At 40.0% G+C, this 23,078-nt stretch overlaps 1 protein-coding gene across 6 annotated transcripts in view; it reads right to left on the reverse strand.

Annotated features, from left to right (window-relative positions):
* LOC117080968 (membrane-spanning 4-domains subfamily A member 8-like) overlaps positions 1-23,078 on the reverse strand; it is a 72,381-nt gene that overhangs the window by 35,780 nt on the left and 13,523 nt on the right. For 5 of the 6 annotated variants that reach the window (XR_004436028.1, XM_033206475.1, XM_033206471.1 and 2 more), the window contains one exon: positions 10,722-10,778. Coding sequence is in view for 4 of the 6 variants with exons in the window: in XM_033206475.1 (XP_033062366.1) it covers positions 10,722-10,778 (57 nt within the window). In the remaining 2 variants the exon portion in view is untranslated. The remainder of the gene's footprint in view (positions 1-10,721; positions 10,779-23,078) is intronic. The other variant, XR_004436029.1, reaches the window with a different exon arrangement.

The raw sequence follows: 23,078 nt of genomic DNA on the forward strand, positions 1-23,078 counted from the left end.
TTGGTAAAAGGGATTGATGGGTTATATGGTAGTTTTATTTGTAATTTCTTGAGGAATCCCCATATTATCTTCCATAATGACTGTACCAATTTACAGTCCCAAGAACAGTGTATAAGGGTTCCCTTTTCAGTTTGATTATATTTTAAAGAATTTATTGGCCATTTGAATATCATTTTGTATAAGGTGACTGCTCAAGGATTTTGTCTATTTTTATTGGATTATCTGTACTTTTATTGATTTTTAGAAGTTCTTGATATATTGTAGATACAAGTCTTTTGTTGGTGATAATTGTAAAATTAACTTTCCCTGTGTGGCTTACCTAGTTTTTGTGAATAGTGCCAATTGATGAATTAAAGTTTATAATTTTAATGTATTTTCCTATTTATATCTGGTTTAGGAAATTTGTACCTACCACAAAATCAGGAAAATATACACTTATCATCTAGAAGCATTTAATTTTACTTTTCACATTTATATCTGAAATCTTCTTGAAACTGATTTTTTTGAGTGTGTATGGTGTATGGTAGGACTAAAGTTTCATTCTTTTCACATGAGTCATGTTCAGATGGCTGTAATTACTGAAAAGGCTGCTGGGTTCCCATTGCTCTGCAGTGCCATCTTAGTCAGAAATCAAATGTCTATGTAGGCATGTGTCTGTTTCTGGAAACTCTATTCTGTTCTATTTTACTGGTCTATTTGAGTGATAATATCATACTGTCTTTTTAAAGTTTTAATGTCTTAAAATTTGAGAGAGTACGTCCACATTGTTTTTCTTGAAGATTACTGCAGCCTTTTTATTGGGATCAACCTGACTTTCTAAAAATAGCTTTTTTTTTTTTTTTTTTTTAAAAAGATGGAGTCTCACTCTGTTGTCAGAGTAGAGAGTAGAGTGCAGCGCTGCGATCCTGGCTTACTACAACTTCTGCCTCTCCTGGTTCAAGCAATTCTCCTGTCTCAGCCTCCCGAGTAGCTGGGACTACAGGCACTTGCCACCATACCCAGCTAATTTTTGTATTTTTAGTAGAGATGGGGTTTCACCATGTTGACCAGGATGGTCTCGATCTCTTGACCTCTTGATCTTCCCTCCTCGGCCTCCCAAAGTGCTGGGATTACAGGCATGAGCCATCGTGCCTGGCCAAAATAGGTAATTTTTTAAAGAGCAGTTTTAGGTTAATGGAAAAGTTGAGCAGAAATTTTCCATATACCTCCTGACCTCCCCTTTATCATTATGTAATGCCCTACTTTGTCTATTTTGATCTTTGTTGGTTTAAAGTCTGTTTTGCCAGACACTAGGATTGCAGCCCCTGCTTTTTTCTGTTTATGATTTGTTTGGTAGATTTTTCTCCATCTGTTTATTTTGAGCTTATGTACGTCATTGTATGTGAGATGGATCTCTTGAAGACCACATACTGGTGGGTCTTGGTTCCTTATCCAGCTTGTCACTTTTACATTTAAGATTAATATTGATATGTGTGGATTTGATCCTGTCATCATGATGTTAGCTGTTGATTTTGCAGACTTGTTTATGTAGTTGCTTTATAGTGTCAGTAGTCTGTGTACTTCAGTGTGTTTTTGTTGTGGCTGATAATGGTCTTTCTTGTCCATATTTAGTGACTTCTTCAGGAGCTGTTGTTAGGCAGGTCTGGTGGTAACAAATTCCCTCAGCATTTGCTTGTCTAAAAAGAATCGTATTTCTCCTTCACTTATGAAGCTTAGTTTGGCTGGATATAAAATTCTGGTTTGGAATTTCTTTTCTTCATGAATATTGAATATTGTCCTCCAGTCTCTTCTGGCTTGCTGGATTTCATCTGAGAGGTCTGTTGTTAGTCTGATGGGCTTCCCTTTGTACATGACTTGGCCTTTCTCTCTCACTGCCTTTAACATTTTTTTTTTGTTTTTTGAGACGGAGTTTCACTCTGTCGCCCAGGCTGGAGTGCAGTGGCCAGATCTCAGCTCACTGCAAGCTCTGCCTCCCGGGTTTACGCCATTCTCCTGCCTCAGCCTCCAGAGTAGCTGGGACTACAGGCACCCGCTATCTTGCCTGGCTAGTTTTTTGTATTTTTTAGTAGAGACGGGGTTTCACCGTGTTAGCCAGGATGGTCTCAATCTCCTGACCTCGTGATCCACCTGTCTCGGCCTCCCAAAGTGCTGGGATTACAGGCTTGAGCCACCGCGCCCGGCAATATATTTTTTTCTCCTCATTTTGGCGTTGGAGGAATCTGACGATTGTGTGTCCTGTGGATGATCTTCTTGTAGAGTATTTTACTGGAGTTCTCTGCATTTCCTGAATTCGAATGTTGGCCTCTCTCACTATATTGAGGAAGTTCTCATGGATGATGTCATGATATATGTTTTCCAGATTGATTCTGTTCTCTGCATAGAACCAACCATATCTTTCAGGTACATCAATCAGTCATAGATTCAGTCTCTACATAATCTCTTATTTCTCAGAGGTTTTGTTCATTCCTTTTCATTCTTTTCTCTCTACTCTTGTCTGCCTGTCTTTTTTTGGAAAGCCAGTCTTCAAGCTCTAAGATTCTTTCCTCTGCTTGGTTTATTCTGTTATTAATACTTGTGATTGCATTATGAAATTCTTATAGCATCTATTTTGTCTGTCAGCTCCTGCAATGTTATATTATGATTTTTAGCTTCCTTGCATTGAGTTATAACATACTCTTGTAGCTTAATGAACTTTGTTTCTATCCATATTCTGAATTACATTTCTGTCATTTCACCCTCAGTCCAGTTCTGAACCCTTGCTGGAGAGGTAATGTGATCCTTTGGAGGAAAGAAGGCACACTGGCTTTTTGAGTTTTCAGCATTCTTGCACTGGTTCTGTTGCATCTTTAGGGGATTATCTACCTTCAGTCTTAGAGGTTGCTGACCTTTGTATCTTTTTTTTTTTTTTTTTAGTTTTATCCTATTTGATGACCTTGAGGGTTTGATTGTGGTATAAGGTGGATTCAGCTAACTGTCTTCATTTCTGGGAGATTTTAGGGGGCCAGTGCTCAGCTCTCAACTCACGAACTGCCTGCTCTAACTCTGGAGGACTTGTGTTGGGCCCCAGCTTTGTTCTCTGGCTCCTTGAAGTTTGGATTCCACTGTACTGGGGGGACTGAGGTGCGGCATCTGTAGCAGAGTGTTAGTAGATGCAGCGTGTCTGCCTCCCTGTGGGCATTCACAACAATGGCAGAGGCAAGACAGCTGGGGGACCCTACTGGGTGGAGACTGTGTGCCCTGTTTCAATGGAGGTGGTGTTGGCTTGGGACAGGGGGCTGGCCAGTGCAGGTCTGAGTACCTTCTCTGTGCTCTGCAAGCAGGAGTGATCGCTTAGGGTATGGGAGGATCCCCTGCTCTCTGTGCAGTGTTAGTGCAAGGGTTGGGTGTTTCTTGGGGTGGGGTTTACTGACCCTTTGCCTTCAAGGCTTTATCTGCAATGATGGTCAGCAAAGGTGGGAAAGCATACTGCACTCCTGCATGCTGGTGGGGCAAGTAAAGCAAAACCTGCCTTTGCAGACACGTGCCATCAAAGTGATGTGGGGAGTTGCCACGGGCTTGGGGGAAGCTGTAGTATGAGGAGGGAATGTGCGGGCTGGTGCATGGCTATAGGGGCCACCTCGCTGGAGCTCTCCACCAGTCAGGCACTGTCCACTGGTGCAGAAGTTATCGTGTGGGTCCCCCAGGGCATCCAAGACTGCTCTGTAAGCAGGCATGGCCAGACTGGGGCCCTAGGAGAGACCATCAAACCAAGGAGGGCCCAGGTCAGACCAGCTCTTTCTGATGTGGAAGACCACAGGGTCTGACAGTTCCCTGAGGACTAAAGTCTCTTATGGGAGCAAACTGAGCCTAGAGGGATGGGTGTCTTTGACTTTTAACAGTTTGACTCTAACGTTCCTTAGAGCATCTGGACATTTCCGGATTGAGTCTATTGGAGACGCTTAAGCTTCCTGGACTCTGGATGTTCATATTTCTCCCAAGACTTGGAAAGTGTTAAGCTACTATTTCATTACACAGGTTTTCTATGCCTTTCCTAATCTGTTTTCCTTCCCAAAACCCCATAGTGCAAATATTTGTTTGCTTAAGAGTGTTTCGTAAGTCTCATAGGCTTTCTTCATTTCTTTAAATTGTTTTTTTCTTTTTATTTAGTCTGATTGGATTATTTCAAAATACCTGTTTTCAAGTTCAGAATTTTTTTCTTCTGCTTGAGTTAGTCTATTGTTCAAGTTCTCAGTTGTATTTTTTATATCATTCATTGAATTCTTCAGCTTTAAGATTTCTCTTTGCTTTTTTTATACCTATCTCTGTTGAATTTGTCATTTAGATCATAATTTTTTTATTTCACTGAATTGTCTGTATTCCACTGTATCTCACTGAGTGCTTTAAAGTTATCATTTTGAATTCCTTTTCATGCATTTCATAGATTGCCTTTTACTTTGGTTCTGCTACTGGAAAATTATTGTATTCTTTGAATGTTTCAGGTTTACTTGCTTTTTCATTTGTGTGTGTTTGTGTGTGTGTGTGTCTATACTTTGATATCTGTGCATCTTGTGGAAAAGTGCCTCTTCCAATTATATGGAGTAGCTTTTTTACAGGGAAAATCTTTTTCTTCTAGATGTGTTCTACAGTGTTGTGTGAGTAGGGTGCTTTGGTGGTTCTGGGTGGGCACAATAGTGGTCTCTGTGTGATTTCTTTGACTGTAACCAATGTCAATGGTGTCTGTGTGTGCACAGAGACTGCAGGTATTTATGAATTTAGTGGTGCAGTTTTTCTGGGCTGTCAGGTGAGCCCGTCTTTGGACTGCAGGAGTATATGTGGCACCTGGTTGCTCTGCAGGTTAATTGAGCAAGGTCACTGTTGATGGTATGTGATGGATAATCTTATCTTTGGACTCTGGGGAATGTCCATGGTGCACACTTTCTCTGGTGGTTGAGGTGGTAGAATCATCAGTGGTGGTGGGTCCCAGGAGGGCTGGCCCTTGTTTTATGAGAGGGCATGCTTAGTGCATAGTGGCTCTGCTGGGCAAGGGGGAGTGGTTGCTGGTGACAGCGGATATTATACATTCCAGTTCTTAGTGCTGGGGGTGCCACATGGGACGCAGAATGTTCCTTTTAATATGTTATTGAAATTGTTTTGCTAGAATTTTGTTTAGGATTTTTGCATCTATGTTCACCAGGGATACTGGCCTTTAATTTTCTTTTCTCACAGTGTTTTTTTCTGGCTTTGGTATCTGAGTAATGCTGGCCTTGTAAAATCAGTTTGAAATTATTCTCCTTCAATTTTTAAAAAATATTTGAAGAAGAATTGTTGTTAGTTCTTTAAATGTTCGGTATATTTCAGCAGTTAAGCAATCAGGTCCTGGAATTTTCTCTGATAAGATACTTTTTATTACAGACTCTATCTCCTTACTCTTTATTGGTCTATTCAGATTTTCTATTCATTCAGAAGTCAGTCTTGCTTGGCTTTACATTTCTAGTAATGCATTCATTTTTTCTAGGTTATCTAATTTGTTGACATATAATTATTCATAGAAGTGTCTTATGATTCTTTTTATTTCTGTGGTATCAGTTGCAATGTCTTTTTCCTTTCAAATTTTTATTTGTCTTTTTTTTAGTCTAGCTAACAGTTTTTTAGTGTAGCTAAAGTCTTACTAAAGCTTGTTGATTTCATGTATCATTTTATGAAAACAAATCTTCATTTGGTTATCTTTTACATTATTTTTCTAGTCTCTATTTTATTTATTTCTGTTTTTGTCTTTATTGTTTCCTTACTTCTACTAACTTTGTGTGCTGAGTCCCCTACTATTGTATTGCAGTCTATTTTTATCTTCTCTTCAGATATGTTAATATTCCCTTTTGTATATTTAGGTGCTCTGATGTTGGATGCACATATATGTACAATTGTTATATTATCTTGATAAATTGACCCTTTGTTATTCTATAATTGCCTTCTTTGGCTCATTTTACAGTGTTTGTCTTTGAGTCTATTTTGTCTGATATAAGCATAGCTATTCTTGGTCTTTTTTGGTTATTATTTGCAAGGAATATGTTTTTTCATCTATTCACTTTTAGTTCACGTGTGTCCTTAAGGCTAAAGTGACTCTTTTGTATGTAGTAGATATTTAGGTCTTGTTTTTATTCATCGAGTCACTTTATGTGTTTTGATGGAGAATTTAATCCATTTAAAGTAATTATTCATTGGAAAGGACTTACTATTGTCACTTTGTTAATTATTTATCGATTCTTTTGCAGTTCCTTTTTTTCCCCCAATCTTGTTTTCTTCCTCTGTGATTTGTTGATTTTTGTAGTGATACACTTTAACATAAAAAGCTATCTCATGTGTATTTTCTGTGCTGTTTTTCTTTGAGATTATCATTGGGCCTAAGTGAACCATCTTGGTACTGGCATTTTTGTTTTATTCCTGATTAAAGAGAAAGCTCTTATTATTTTAGTATGACATATAATGTTTGATTTACATTTTTTACACCAAGCTTTCTAAGATTTAAATACAGTATGAATGATTTTAAATTTTATCAACTGCATTTGCACTATCTACTGAGATGCTGATATGTGTTTTCTCATTTATTCTACTAATATAACAAGTTACATTTTTAAATTTTTAATATTATATCAACCTTATATCCTGTAATAAAAATAACCTTTTATATCATATTATATTCTCTATATAATAATTAATTTGATTTATTCATATTTTGTTTAGAATTTTTGCTTATATGTACATGTATACAAGATATTTGCCTTTAATTTCTATTTCTCATCATGTCTCTGCCTGATCTTGACTTCAAGGCTTACTGACCTCATAATACATGCTGAGAAGTCCACTTTCTTTTATATCCTCTGAAATAATTTAAGATTGATAAGTATTTGATAGAATTTGTTTGTGAAGCCATCACAGCTTAAATTTATCTTGTGTAGGCATGTTGCTAACTATGGATTTAATTTCCTTAACAGTTATAGGACTATCAATATATTCCATTTCCTCTTATATCTTCTTTCAATAGATGGTAGTTTTCAAAGACATATATTTTATAGGTTAATTTATAGGGTTTTTTTGCAGTTTGTTATCCCTGTTGTGACTAACCAAGACAAAGTGAGCACACAAATAATCAATATCAGAAAGAAAACAATGAGATCCTATAGGCATAAAAACATTGACAAGATTATACTTCTGGTGTGATAAAAAAGGTATGGCAGACTAGTGTTCCCTCTGAAAACAACTAGAAAAGCATGATACAGTACAAAAAGTATTTAATCTATATAAAAGCATCAGAAAACCTCTAAAACAATCAGGAATATAAAGGGATTGTGAATCTTAAGAAAGCCACAGAAAGGTGAGAAGATGTTGGTTCTACAGGTAGTTTTTCTTTTCTTTTCTTTCTTTCTTTTCTTTCTTTTCTTTTTTTTTGAGACAGAGTTCTGCTCTTGTTGTCAAGGCTGGAGTGCAATGGCACGATCTCGGCTCTCTGCAACCTCCATCTCCCAGATTCAAGCTATTCTTTTGCCTCAGCCTCCAAGTAGCTGGGATTACAGGTGCCTGCCACCACACCTAGCTAATTTTTGTATTTTTGGTAGAGATGGGGTTTCACCATGTTGGCCTTTGGGAGCATTTGCCAGGACAAGAGGCTGAGGTTTCTGATTATGTCTAAGTGGGAATTGCTAGGGGAGAAAGGAATCACTATAGCTTTTTCGTGTTCTTTAAGGTCTCAAAAGAAAATGTAAACCTGAGGAGATAAGCTCCTCAGTAGAAGAAGGGGTCAGAGAAATGAGCCAGCTTCATAACGAATTTTTCTATTAACGCGCTAGCCAGATTTTGATGCCTTTCTGGTCAGTAGGACGAGGAATTAAGAAGAAAGCAGCTGAGAAACAGAACGGATTTTTTGGCCATATAATTGTGCTGAGAAAACATGGTTCAGGACTGCAAGAAGGAAGTTACTTGAAGACATACCATGTTCTCAGTTGAAAACTTTGGAGGGTTATATGCTACAATTAGAAGATAAATTAGAAGTAAATGAACCAACTGCCATTCAGCCTTGGTTCTGGTTTATCAACCTTGGGGAGAGAAGAGTGAGCTCACTCTGGAAGAACTAAGCATCAGCTGACATTGGTGTACTTTTTGATACATATTTTTGAGCACTTAATAAAAAATTACTAGACATGTTAAAAGACATGGCCATATTTAAAAGAAACACTAGAGAAACAAAAATAATAGAAACAGTGTCATAAGTGATCCAGTTCATAGACTTAAAACTGATAAGGATTTTAAAATAACTCCTATTAATATGTTCAAGAAAATAGAAAAAATGGATAAAACAGATGAACAGAGAGAAAGTTTCACAGAAGAATTAGAAACTAAAAATGGAATCAAATGGAAGTTCTAGAATTGAAAAATACATTCACTGAAATGGAGAACTCTGTAACTGAGTTTAACAGCATATTAGATACAATAGCAAACAGCATTAATGATCTGGAGCAAAGGGCAAAAGAAAATGCTGATATTGAAGTAAAGAGAAGAAGAATAAAAGAAAAAGGAGAAAAGTGTGGGAGATATATAATATACAGTGAAAATATCTAACATACATATAATTGGAATCCTGGAGGTTGGGGGAAATAGAAAGGCAATTTTGAAAAAGCAATATTTGAAGAGAAAATGGGTGACAATATTCAGAAATTGATGAAAACTATCAACCCAGACAGTCAACCCATGTAGGTACATGTATTTGGCAAATTCCAAATGAGATAAACATAAAACAAACCATATTTAAGTACATCATAGTAAATCTTTTAAAAACGAAAAGAGAAAATTGTAAAAGTACTCTGAGAAACTAAGACAAACAGAAACTTCACAACGGCAAAGAGGTAAGCCAGAACACAATAGAATGACATCATTAAAGTGCTGAAGTAAAATAAAATAATTGCCAACTTAGAATGCTATATACAGCTAAAGAATCTTTCAAAACAAAGACAATATAAGGTGGTTTTCAAACTGCCAAAAGCTGAGAGAATTTATTGCCAGGATTTTTGTGCAAAAACAAGTTGAAGGGAATATCTCAGCCAGAGAGAAAGTATTGCCAACTTGTAATGCTGAAATACAGAAATAAATGAAGAGAAACAAAATACAGATATGTGAATAAATACCATGCGTCACTTTGTTTTGCTGAGTTCACGGAGAACTTGGATCCTATCTTATTCTCAACCAAGACTTTCTGTTTAGCCCTCTCTGATTCTTCCCACCCAATGCCTTCTTAGTCTAAGCATTTGTTCCTTCTGCCATATTCCCTAAGCAATGATTAGGTGTTTGAATTCTTTTTTTTTTTTTGAGACGGAGTCTCGCTCTGTCGCCCAGGCTGGGGTGCAGTGGCTGGATCTCAGCTCACTGCAAGCTCCGCCTCCCGGGTTTATGCCATTCTCCTGTCTCAGCTTCCCGAGTAACTGGGACTACAGGCGCCTGCCACCTCACCCGGCTAGTTTTTTATATTTTTTAGTAGAGACGGGATTTCACCGTGCACCGTCTTAGCCAGGATGGTCTCGATCTCCTGACCTTGTGATCCGCCCGTCTCAGCCTCCCAAAGTGCTGGGATTACAGGCTTGAGCCACCGCGCCCGGCCTAGGTGTTTGAATTCTTAACCTAAGGTTACTTGATTCAAAGCTCAGCTCCATCCCTTACAAAATATGGATCTATTAATTAATATACCTCTAGGGATAGTTGCATATGCTCTTGGTATCTCAGTTTCTTTATCTATAAAATATGTATATAATATTATCAACCTGATAGGATTTGCTGTGCTGTGAGCTATTGTGCAAAAACATCGTAAGGCATCTGGTGCTTAGAAGCCATCCAATAAATCTTAACATTATTATTCTAATCATATTTTTCTCTCCTACTGTTTCAATGTATCTATATACATTTGTTCTGTCATATTTGATATCTTAATTTGAAATGAATACTGTGTTTTCTTTACATTTCCATATCTGACTTTCTGGTTTGCTTCATGCATCCTGTATTATTTTGGTGTTTTATAAAATTAGCAAATAATTCTGTTGTAGTATACCCATTTAAAAATATCATAAAGTATTGTAAAGCAATATTTTTACCTTGTAGTACTTTGGATAGACTTGCACTGCTTAAGAAACAATGATATGTGCTCTTTACAAATATCGTTGTTTTGGACAAATTAAATGTTTTTTTTCTGAAATGAGGGCGAAGACCACCTGGTGACCATCAAGCGGGTCATCCAAGACAACAAATTCCTTATTTGAGTAATTTAGAAGTAATTAGATTTCCCTGTTATCTAAAGTCAGCACCTCGTTCCAGGCCTCTTTTCAACTTAAAATTTATAAGTAACCAGAATTTCTGTATATCTCTGGAATGCATGCATGTCTAAACTCACGCTACCCTTCCTGACATTAAGCCACCAAAATGTCTACAAATGTAATCGTTTAACATGCATATTACCCTTAAGCTCCTGCTTTAAGGTCCATAAATATCCCTAAGGAAAAATCCACTGTGGCATGCTCACTCCTCACCTGCTGAGATGCCCTGCTGCACTCTTCTGCAGCATTCTTTCATTCTAATAAAACTTTATTTTTAAAAACCTATACTATTGTTGCTAAATTTTTCTAACCAACCCATGAGTTGACCACTCTCTGACGCCAGGGCTCTGACACCTAACACAGCATGAAATTCTTTTAATCATTTTGACTTACCAACCTTGGGGAAGGTTTCCTCTCTGCTGCTATTGCAAAACTTCCTGATATAACATACTGAGAACAAAAAGAGGTATACATAAGAATAGTTTCCTTATCATACAAGAGATTCTCAGAACTTTAATAACATGAAGCCCATGCAAAGAGCAGTTGAAGTTTAAGAAGAATTTGGCTGAAATACCAAAATTCCTGTTGTGGTTCTGTGGTAGCCCCTGGAAAAATCACCCAGCTATAAATCCAATGGTTCTTTAGTATATAGAGAATCATTACTGGATTACTGTGATGCTTGTAGTTGGCATAAAATACAGGGATAGTTTAAACATGATTTTATAGCTTAGAGGGTAAATAAAAGCCTACGTGGTTTTATTTAATAACTTCTTACTGAATATAGGAGTTTTATTGCTAGAAAATATATGTTGTTAAAATTTGGTGAGTTCATATTCACAGATGTTCAATATAATGTTATTGAAAAATATTTTACTAACCAGAAACAGCATTGAAAATAGTTCATCTGCAGTTTAATTTTTGAAATGCAAGTGTCATGTATTAGCTTCCAGATGTAGCTTATGGTGAATATTCTATTGTTTTTCTGGCACTGATTGGAAGGACAATAGTTTTCGGTGCATCAATAATTGATTTTTTTTTTCCATCGGTGTAAACTGCATGTGTGTATGCAGTTTTTAAATGACATTATATGATTATGTAGTCTGTAACAAGTGGAACAGAGAATGTTCCTTTCTCAGAAAATGGGGCCTCTGAAAAATCACAGTAAATAGTGTTAGAGACAGATAAACAAATGAACAACATATAGAGAAGAGATTTTCATGTCATATTAAAATATGAAGTAAATAAAACAGAATGATATGATAAAGGATATGCTGAGGGCGAAATTCAAGAGGTTTTTCAAAAAGGTTTCTCAGAAAGGTGACCTTTAAACTGTGATTTGCATGACAGTAAGACTTGAGGGCGCAGTATCTGAAGGAGAGAAAACAGCCGTTGCAAAGGAGCTAAGCGTCTGTGCTAGAGTACCTGCCTCTGGGAAGCCTCCCTCCTTTCTTCCAGTTGTGGTGACCATCTGCGTCAAGCATCTATGATCTGTGTTTCTATAATAACACTCAAATATGTTGAAAAAATTATGCATACATTTGTTTGCCTCTTTATATCCTTAGTTCAAAATGGAATTTAGATGACTTGCATAAGTACATACACTAGGTTTAAAAATTTGTGAATAGAACTAATTAATATGTAAAGACACTAGGGATGATAACTGGCTGAGTTGGGGGTAATTTTAACCAGTGAAATTGTACTGTGGGTCCCTGAATAATGAATAAGGCTAGATAAAACTAATCTTCACTTTTGAATCTGTGATGACTGGTGGCTTCCTTACTGCATGGTCACCTAATAATATGATATAAAAATGTATTTAACCCATGTGCGACTTATCCACACTGGGTAACCAGTGCTCTCAATGTACTAGATTCCCATCATAACTTTGAGGCCAGACCCAGTTAATCACTGTCAGAATGAAAACACACACTGCATTTGCTTTATCAGCTACCGCCATATTGTTATTATTCTTTATGCAGGAAAATTCAGTGAAGAGTTATCTAAACTTACTATCTTGTCTTCCAACTATTTCTTAAGCCCACTCCAATCAGGTTTTCAATTCTACCTTGCCAATGAACCTCTTTTTGTCAAGATCATTCATTACCTCAATGTTATAAAATCTAATGATAATTTTAGATCTTGTCTTATCTAACTTGGCCTAATCTGTAGTCTTCAAGAGTTAATTGCTCCTTTTTTCTTGACTTTACTTTCCTCAGTTGACTTCCAATGTAGCATACTCTTATTTTTCTCTTTTTCAATTGTCTTTGCCCTTCCCTCCTCTTCAATCTGAATTCCTGATGCTGTAGGTACACCAGGTCTCAAGCCTTGGTCCTTTACTCTATCCCGTCTACACAATTGAGATCCCTTCTTAATAATTTCTTGTTTTCTTACAGTACTAAATACCATCAATATGACAATAATCTCACACTTATATTTCTCTCTCCAACTCCAGACTCATATACAGATAGGTACTTGACATCTCTACCTGGTGTCTAAAAAAGATTTCAAACCCAATGTGTCCCAAATTGAACACCCGAAATTCTACCCTCTTCAAACAACCTCTACTCATAGTCTTACTCATTTTAGTCAATGTCAAATCCATTCTTCTAATTACTTGAGGAAATATTTTGGAGTCTTCTTTATTTCTTTTTCCCCTTTCACATCTCACATACAATCCATTAGGAAGTTTTATGGTCTCTATTATCAAAGTATATCCTAAACAAACTACTTTTTGTTTTGCTGCCTCCCTGGTTTGAGCCACTATCATCTCTTATGGATAACGGTAATCAGATTTTAGGAGGTCTCCTTGCTTTGACCTTTGCTCCGTTATAATTTCTTAATGATCTTTAAACTTAATTCAGATCATGTCATTCCTCTGTTCAGCATCCTGCAATGACTGTCAATGATATTCATCCATGCAAGGATCACAGATCCTTAGATTATCATGTCTTCTGTCATACAGCTGACCTCCTTTTCTACCAATTTTCCCTTAGCTGAATTTGCTCCATCCAAACTGGCCTCTTCTTTAGTAAACACTCTAGGCTTGTTCTTAGCCTAAGACCTGTTCTCCTTCTTACTCTTCCTCCAGATATCCAGTGGCTTATTACTTCACTCCTTCAAGTCTTAGCTCAAATGTTTTCTTTTCAGTGAGGCTTGGACATTCTATAAAAATTGTAACCTGCCAGGCATGGTGGCCTCACACCTGTAATCCCAGCACTTTGGGAGGCTGAGGCAGGTGGATCACTTGAGACCAGGAGTTTGAGACCAGCCTGGCCACCATGATGAAGCCCCATCTCTACTAAAAATACAAAAATTAGCTGGGCCTAGTGGTGGGCACCTGTAATCCCAGCTACTTGGGAGGCTGAGGCAGGAGAATCACTTGAACCTGGAAGGTGGAGTTTGCAGTGAGTTGAGATCAGGCCACTGCACTCCAGACTGGATGACAGAGCAAGACTTGGTCTCAAAAAAAAAAAAAAAAAAAAATTGTAACCTGCACTAACCTCATGTTTCTTTACCCTCCTCTATATTTTATTGTTTTCCCACAGTACTTTTAAATATTTATGATGTATAACATGATGTTTTGATATATGTATATTTTATGAAATGATTACCATAATCAAACCAACATATACATCAACTTACATAGTATATTTTGGGGGGGGTGAGAACATTTAAGATCTACTCTCTTAGCGTTTTTCAGGTATATAATACCTTATTAACTATAGTCATAATGGTGTACAATAGATGTCCAGAGCTTATTCTTCCTGTTAATTGAAACTTCTTACTTTTTGACCAATATGTCCCCTAAGTGCCAGACCCTGACAACCACCATTCTACTTTATGCTTTTATGAATGTGACTTTTTAAGATTCCATATATATGTGAGACCATACAATGATCTGGTTTCGCTGTGTCCCCACCCAAATCTCATCTTGAATTGTAGTTCCCATGATCCCCATGTATGGTAGGTAATGGAACAATGGGGCAGTTACCCTCATGCTGTTCTCATGATAGTCAGTGAATTCTCCCAAGATCTGATGGTTTTATAAGGGACATCCCCCTTTGCTCAGCACTCACTTCTCTCACCTGCTGCCATGTAAGATGTGCCAGTTTTGCCTTCTGTCGTAGTTGTAAGTTTCCTGTGGCCTCCTTAGCCATGAGGAACTCTGTCAATTAAACCTCTTTTCTCTATAAATTACTCAGTCTTGGGTATTGTATTAGTTCATTTTCTCGCTGCTGATAAAGACATACCTGAGACTGGGCAATTTATAAAAATTTACAAATTGTGCTACTATAAACATGCATATTCAAGTACCTTTTATGTATAATGACTTATTTTCTTCTGGGTAGATACCCAGTAGTAGGATTGCTGGATCAAATGGTAGATCACTTTTAGTTCTTTAAGGAATCTCCACACTGTTTTCCATAGTGGTTGCACCATTTTATATTCCCACCAACAGTGTAAAAGTGCTCCCTTTTCACCACATCCAGGCCAACATCTATTATTTTTTGATTATGGTCATTCTTGCAGGAGTGAGGTGGTATCACATTGTGGTTTTGATTTGCGTTTCCCTGATAATTAGTGATATTGCGTATTTTTCCATATGCTTGTTGGCCATTTGTGTATCTTCTTTTGAGAATTGTCTATTCATGTCCTTAGCCTACTTTTTGATGGGACTGTTTGTTTTTTTCTTGCTGATTTGTTTGTGTTACTTGTAGATTCTAGATATTAGTCCTTCACTGGATGTATAGATTGTGAAGATTTTCTCCCACTCTGTATGTTGTCTGTCAGCTCTGCTGATTATTTCTTTTGGTGTGCAGAAACTTTTTAGTTTAATTAAGTCCCATCTAGTTTTCCTTGTTTTGGTTGCATTTGCTGTGGGGTTCTTGGTCATGAAGTCTTTGCCCAAGCCAATGTCTAGAAGGGTTTTACGATGTTATTTTCTAGAATCTTAAGGGTTTCTGGTCTTATATTTGAGTCTTTGATTCATCTTGAGTTGATTTTTGTAGGAGATGAGAGACAAAGATCCAGTTTAATTCTTCTACACGTGGCTTGCCAATTATCCCAGCATTTGTTGAATATGGTTTCCTTTCCCCACTTTATGTTTTTGTTTGCCTCGTGGAAGATCAACTGGCTATAAGTATTTAGGTTTATTTTTGGGTTCTTTGTTCTGTTCAATCAGTCTATGTGCCTATTTTTATACTAGTACTATGCTGTTTTGTACTAGTACTATGCTGTTTTGGTAACTATGGCCTTACGGTTTAGTTTGAAGTTGGGTAATGTGATGCCTCCAGATTTGTTCTTTTTGCTTAGTCTTGCATTGGCTATGCAGGTTCTTTTTGGTTCCATACGAATTTTAGGATTGTTTTTCCTAGTTCTGTGAAGAATGATTGTGGTATTTTGATGGTAATTGCTTTGAATTTTTAGATTACTTTTGGCAGTATGAACATTTTCCCAATATTGATTCTACCTATCCCTGAGCATGGGATGTGTTTCTATTTGTCTGTGTCATCTACGATTTCTTTCAGCAGTGTTTTGTAGTTTTCCTGTAGAGGTCTTTCACCTCTTTGGTTAGGTACATTCCTAAGTGTTTTATTTTTATTTTTTTGCAGCTGTTGTAAAAGGGGTGGAGTTTTTTATTTGATTCTCAGCTTGGTTGCTGTTGGTGTATAGCAGAGCTACTCATTTGTGTACATTAATTTTATATCATGAAACTTTGCTGAATTCATTTACCAGTTCTAGGAGCTTTTTGGAAGAGTCTTTAGGGTTCTCTAGGTATACATTCATGTCATCAGCAAACAGCAACAGTTTGACTTCCTCTTTACTGGTTTGGATGCCCTTTATTTCTCTCTCTTGTCTGATTGCTCTGGCTAGGACTTTCAGTACTATATTGAATATAGGTAGTAAAAGTGGGCATCCCTGTCTTGTTCCAGTTCTCAGGGGGAAGAATTTCAAGTTTTACACTTTCAGTATAATGTTGACTGTGGGTTTGTTGTAGATGGCTTTATTACCTTTATATCCCTTCTCCCTTCTATGCCAGTTTTGCTGAGGGTTTTAATCATAAACAGATGTGGAATGTTGTCAAATTCTTCTTATGAATCTATTGAGATTATCATGTGACTTTTGTTTTTAATTCTGTTTATGTGATGTATTCCATTTATTGACTTGTGCATGTTAAACTATCCCTGCCTCCCTGATATAAAACCCACTTGATTATGGTGGATTATCTTTTTGATATGCTGTTGGGTTCTAGTTTGTTAGTATTTTTTGCTAGTATTTTTTTGAGGATTTTAAAATCTATGTTCATCAAGGATATTGGTCTGTAGCTTTCTTTTTTTGTTATATTCTTCTCTGGTTTTGATATTAGGGTGATACTGGCTTCATAAAATAATTTAGGGAGGATTCCTTCTTTCTCTGTCTTTTGGAATAGTGTCAATAGGATTGGTACCAATTCTTCTTTGAATGTCTGACAGAATTAAGCTGTGAATTCGTCTGGTTCTGGACTTTATTTTGTTGGCAGTTTTTACAAATTATCATTTGCAATCTTGTTGCTTGTTATTGGTATGTTCAAAGATTCTATATCTTCCTGGTTTAATCTAGGAGGGCTCTATGTTTCCAGGAATTTATCCATCTCCTTTAGGTTTTCTGGTTTATGCATGTAAAGGTGTTCATAGTAGCCTTGACTAATCTTTTGCATTTCTGTGGTATCAGTTGTAATTTCTCCCTTTTTGTTTCTAATTGAGCTTATTTGGATCTTCTGTCTTCTTTTCTTGGTTAATTTGGCTAATGTTCTATCAATTTTATTATTCTTTTCAAAGAATCAGCTTTTTTTTTTTGTATTTTTTTTTTGTTTCAATTTCATTTAGTTCTGCTCTGATCTTTATTATTTTTTTCTTCTGCTGGGTTTGGGTTTGGATTGTTCTTGTTTCTCCAGTTCCCTGAAGTGTGACCTTAGGTTGTCTATATCTGCTCTTTCAGACTTTTTAATGTAGGCATTTAAGGCTATGAATTTTTTTTAGCACTGTCTTTGCTGTATTCCAGAGGTTTTGATAGGTCGTGTCACTATTATTGTTCAGTTTAAAGAATTTTTACATTTCAATCTTAATTTCATTGTTGACCCAATGATCATTCAGAAGCAGGTTATTTAACTTTTAGGGATTTGCATGGCTTTGAGGGTTCCTTTTGGAGTTGATTTCCAATTTTATTCTACTGTGGTCTGAGAGAGTACTTGATATTATTTCAATTTTCTTTTTCTTTTTCTTTTTTTGAGATGGAGTCTTGCTCTGTCACCCAGGCTGGAGTGCAGTGGTGTGATCTCGGCTCACTGCAAGCTCTGCCTCCCAGGTTCACACCATTCTCCTGCCTCAGCCTCCCGAGTAGCTGGAACTACAGGTGTGCGCCACCGTGCCTGGCTAATTTTTTGTATTTTTAGTAGAGATGGGGTTTCACCGTGTTAGCCAAGATGGTCTTGATCTCCTGACCTTGTGATCTGCCTGCCTTGGCCTCCCAAAGTGCTGGGATTACAGGTGTGAGCCACCTGTAATCAATTTTCTTAAATTTATGGAGACTTGTTTAGTGGCCTATCCTATGGTCTATCTTGGAGAAAGTTTCGTAAGCTGATGAGTAGAATGTATATTTTGCAGTTGTTGGGTATAATTGCTCTGCAAATATCTGTTAAACCCCTTTGTCCAGGGTATAGTTTAGGTCTATTGTTTCTTTGTTGACTTTCTATCTTGATGACCTGTCTAGTGCTGTCAGTGGAGTATTGAAGTACCCCACTCTTATTGTGTTGCTGTCTATCTCATTTCTTAGGTCTAGTAGTAATTGTTTTATAAGTTTGGGAGCTCCATTGTTAGGTGCCTATATATTTAGGATTATGATATTTTCCCATTGGACTGATTCTTTTATCATTGTATAATGTCCCTCTTCGTCTTTGTTAACTGCTGTTGCCTTAAAGTCTGTTTTGTCTGCTAAAAGAATAACTACTCCTACTCACTTTTGGTGTCCGTTTGCATGGAATATCTTATTCCACCCCTTTACCTTAAGCTTATGTGAGTCCTAGGTGTCAGGTGGGTCTTCTGAAGACGGCAGAAACTTGGTTGGTGAATTCTTTTTTTTTTTTTGAGGCGGAGTCTCGCTCTGTCGCCCGGACTGGAGCGCAGTGGCCAGATCTCAGCTCACTGCAAGCTCTGCCTCCCGGGTTTACGCCATTCTCCTGCCTCAGCCTCCCGAGTAGCTGGGACTACAGGCGCCCGCCACCTCGCCCGGCTAGTTTTTGTATTTTTAGTAGAGACGGGGTTTCACCGTGTTAGCCAGGATGGTCTCGATCTCCTGACCTCGTGATCCGCCCGTCTCGGCCTCCCAAAGTGCTGGGATTACAGGCTTGAGCCACCACGCCCGGCCGGTTGGTGAATTCTTATACATATTGCCATCCTACATCTTTTAAGTGGAGCATTTAGACCATTTCCATTCAATGTTAGTATTGAGGTGTGAGGTACTATTCTATTCATGTTGCTATCAGTTGCCTGAAAACCTTGTTTTTTTCATTGTGTTACTGTGTTATGTAGGTCCTGTAAGATTCATGCTTCAAGGAGGTTCTACTTTTGTGATTTTGAAGATTTGTTTCAATATTTAGAGCTCCTCTTAGCTGTTCTTGTGGTGCTGGCTTGGTAGCGGTGAATTCTCTCAGCATTTGTTTGTCTGGGAAAGGCTATATCTTTCCCTCATTTATGAAGCTTAGCTTTGCTGGATACAAAATTCTTGGCTAATAATTGTTTTGTTTAAGGAGGCTAAACATAGGACCCCAATCCCTTCTAGCTGGTAGAGTTTCTGCTGAAAAATTTGCTATCAATCTGATAGGTTTTCCTTTATAGGTTACTGTTTGGATGAGCGGAGGCAAGATGGTGCACTTCCGGGTTCTTCATCCCCCCCCCCTCCAACTTTTCCCGCGCGCGCGAAAATGCAGCCGACGCCCGGAAGGTGCAGACCAACTGGGCATGCGCCAGGTGACGTCAATCTGAAGAGACCAAGATTTACCTGGTCGCACCTGCGGAACGCCCCCGGACACGCCCGTGCCCCGCCTATCGCCCTCCCACTCCCAGAAAAGCCGCTGCGGACCAGCCACGCGCGGACTTCCCAGCTTCCCCACTGCGGTCGGGACTGCCGGAACTCCGTCCGAGGCAGCATGGAGAACTCTGTGGGCCTCATTTGCCGGAGGCCAACAGACCTCTCCTTACCCACCTTCTTCCCCTGAAGCTAGGTGACCAAAATAAACTTGCAGTTTTGCTCCTACCCTTGCCTAGTCGCTGGTTCCTTTGCGCCCGCTCTGGTGGTCTAGAAAAAACAAGTCAGTTGGTGCCGAACCCGGGAGGAGACCCCTCCTCGGGGCCCCCAGGGCCTGTGGAGCCTCCTCCTCCTCCTCGCTCCACGCCGCAGACGGACCAGGACCTGAGACCCGCTTCCCTCACTCTCACGGCCTCTCTGGGGTAAGTGCCCTTGTCTCCTCTTTACCTCCCTCGGCCAGAAATCCTGCGCAGGTCCGGGGTCCATTTGGAGCCACAAGTGGCTCGGAGCCCCACGTGGCTCGGGAGACCCGTTCAGGACGGAGACGTCCGCCTGAAGGTAATCTCCACTTAGGCTTCAAGAGCCTCTCGTCTGTCTCTGCTGGTTCCAAAGGACGCTTTGAAGCCAGGCAGGGATCCATTCCCATGTCCATTGGGTCCATTGTTGTCGGTAAAGAGGAAACAAATGGGAAACCCCCAGTCCAAATTTCCAAAGAGCACTCCCTTGGGGTGCCTCCTAGCCAATTTAAAAACCTTACAGCTTGAACAAGACCTTAGGAGGAAGCGGTTAATTTTCCTTTCCACTGTGGCGTGGCCCCGATACAAACTAGACAATCAGTCTCAGTGGCCACCGGAGGGCACCCTAGATCGCAATGTTCTGACCGACCTCAGCAATTTCTGCCAGCGGTTAGGCAAGTGGTCTGAAATTACGTACATACAAGGCTTTTGGGCCTTACGCTCTCGTCCCGACCTGTGTAGCCGGTGCTCTTCGGCCCAAGTTATGCTAGCCAAGGACGCCGGCTCACAGGAACCCGAAAAAGAGGAGTCTTCATTCCTTTCTGTTCAGCCGGAGGATCTAGGGTTTCCCTCACTTCCGCCCTATACTTCTCCTCCCTCCGCCCGGACTCCTCCTTCCTCTTCCTTACCTACTAGTAATCCACTCAGTCCCGTGCTTCCTTCGGGGCACCCAACTGGCTGTCTTGAGTCTCCTGTCTCTGCACACACCCGCTCTAAGTGCCCTGCTGATGCCTCCACTCCTGCCCCACACCCTCCTACAGTGTTAGCACCTTTGCGAGAGGTGGCTGGGGCGGAGGGGGTAGTCAGAGTACATGTCCCTTTTTCATTGGCCGATCTTTCCAAAATTGAAAAGCGTTTAGGGGATTTCTCAGCTAATCCCACCGTTTACATAAAGGAATTTAGGTATCTTTGTCAGGCTTATGACTTAACTTGGCATGACCTCCAGGTTATCCTAACCTCCACCCTAAACCCTGAGGAGCAAGAGCGCATCCTAGCGGCCGCCAGGCAGCACGCCAACCAACTACATTTAACTGATGCCACCATCCCACTAGGGGAGCAAGCAGTCCCCTCGGCAGACCCAGACTGGAACTACCAAGCAAACCAGCCTGGGCGCCGTAGGCGAGACATAATGGTTCAGTGTTTGTTGGCTGGTATGCAAACAGCCTCAAACAAAACTGTAAATTTTAACAAATTAAAAGAAATATACAAAATCCAGAAGAAAATCCAGCCGCATTCTTAAATAGGCTGACTGAGGTTCTAACCCAATATACCCGGTTAGATCCGGCCTCCCCCACAGGGGCCACCATTTTGGCGTCTTATTTCATTTCTCAATCAGCTCCTGACATTCGTAAGAAACTTCAAAAGGTAGAGGATGGTCCTCAGGCACCAATACAAGATCTGGTTAAATTAGCCTTTAAGGTCTATAACTCCAGAGAGGAGACGGCTGAGGCAGTGCGACAGGCACGCCTCAAACAGAAGGCCCAGCTCCTAGCAGCGGCTTTACAGCCCAGTCGTAACCCCAGGCCAGAGAGTACACACTCCGCAGACTCCAAGGCTACGAAAGGAGCCTGCTATAAGTGCGGCAAGGCAGGACACTATGCCAACAGGTGTCCGCAAGGTCCCCGAGCCCCAACGCAGCCTTGCTATAAGTGCAAGGCGTCAGGACATTGGGCCAATGAATGTCCTAAGCCTCGTCCACCAGCAACCCCCTGCCCTGCTTGCCAGCAGGGAGGACACTGGAAGTCTGATTGCCCCACCCTGAGAACAGGTGCTGCGTCTCCACGTGACCCCCTTTCCCAGGATCCTGGGAGCTCCTTCCAGCTCCTACATCTGGACGACAACGACGACTGAAGGTGCCGAGACTCGGGGACCCCCATCACCCTCGCCGAGCCGCGGGTAACTCTCCTGGTAGCGGGTAAGACAATTAATTTTTAATAGATAGCGGGGCTACCTATTCTGTTTTGCCGTCCTTCTCTGGACCTAGCCTTCCATCCGATATCTCTGTAGTAGGAGTAGACGGAAAGCCATCCACCCCACGAAAAACTCCACTCCTTAGTTGCTGCCTGGCCAACAACTACTTTGCGCACTCGTTCCTCATTATACCCTCATGCCCTACCCCCTTACTAGGCCGAGACATCCTAAGCACCTTAAAGGCCTCCATATACATTCCCACCAACTCATCCACTCCCCTTCAACCCCCTCATGACCTGTTGCTCATGCTTTGTGCAAGTGCACAGGCTCCTCCTATGTCGCCCCCACCCCCCACCTTCCCTATTTCTGTACACCCTCAAGTGTGGGACACTTCCACCCCGGTCATAGCTGCCCACCACCCACCAGTTCTCGTCAAGCTCAAAGATCCCACTCGTTTCCCAAACCGCCCCCAATTCTCTCTCTCTCCGACACATCTACAAGGTTTAAAGCCAATTATCACGCGACTACTTAGCCAACATATTCTTGTCCGCACACATTCCCCCTGTAACACTCCAATACTTCCAGTTAAAAAGGCAGACGGAACGTATAGGTTAGTACAGGATCTTAGGCTAGTCAATGAAGCCACCCGTCCCACGCACCCTGTAGTTCCCAACCCTTACACCCTTCTGTCCCATATCCCCACCAATTCTACTTATTTTACTGTGCTAGACCTTAAGGATGCTTTCTTTACTATACCCCTACACACAGACTGCCAGTTCCTTTTTGCTTTCACATGGGAGGACCCAGACACACATACCTCCACTCAACTGACGTGGACAGTCCTCCCACAAGGGTTCCGGGACAGCCCCCATTTCTTTGGTCAGGCCTTAGCGAAAGACCTTGCCTCTTGCCCTCTCACAAAGAGCAAAGTTCTGCAGTATGTAGATGATCTCCTAATCTGTAGCCCTACCAAACAAGACTCTCTTCTAGACACTGCAACTCTCCTCAACCATTTAGGCTCATTAGGTTATAGAGTATCTAACACAAGGCCCAAATTTCTTGCCAAACCGTCATATACTTAGGAATTGAAATCACCCCAACAACCCGGTCACTAACTACTGACCGCATGGCCCTAATACGTAACCTTCTTCCCCCTCAAGATGCAAAAGAAATTCAATCCTTCCTAGGTCTAATAGGTTTCTTCAGACATTGGATCCCCAATTTTGGAATCCTAGCCAAACCTTTATACGCTGCAGTTAAA

Source organism: Trachypithecus francoisi, unplaced genomic scaffold, assembly GCF_009764315.1.
Source record: "Trachypithecus francoisi isolate TF-2019V2 unplaced genomic scaffold, Tfra_2.0 Lachesis_group8, whole genome shotgun sequence".
Lineage (NCBI taxonomy): Eukaryota > Metazoa > Chordata > Mammalia > Primates > Cercopithecidae > Trachypithecus > Trachypithecus francoisi.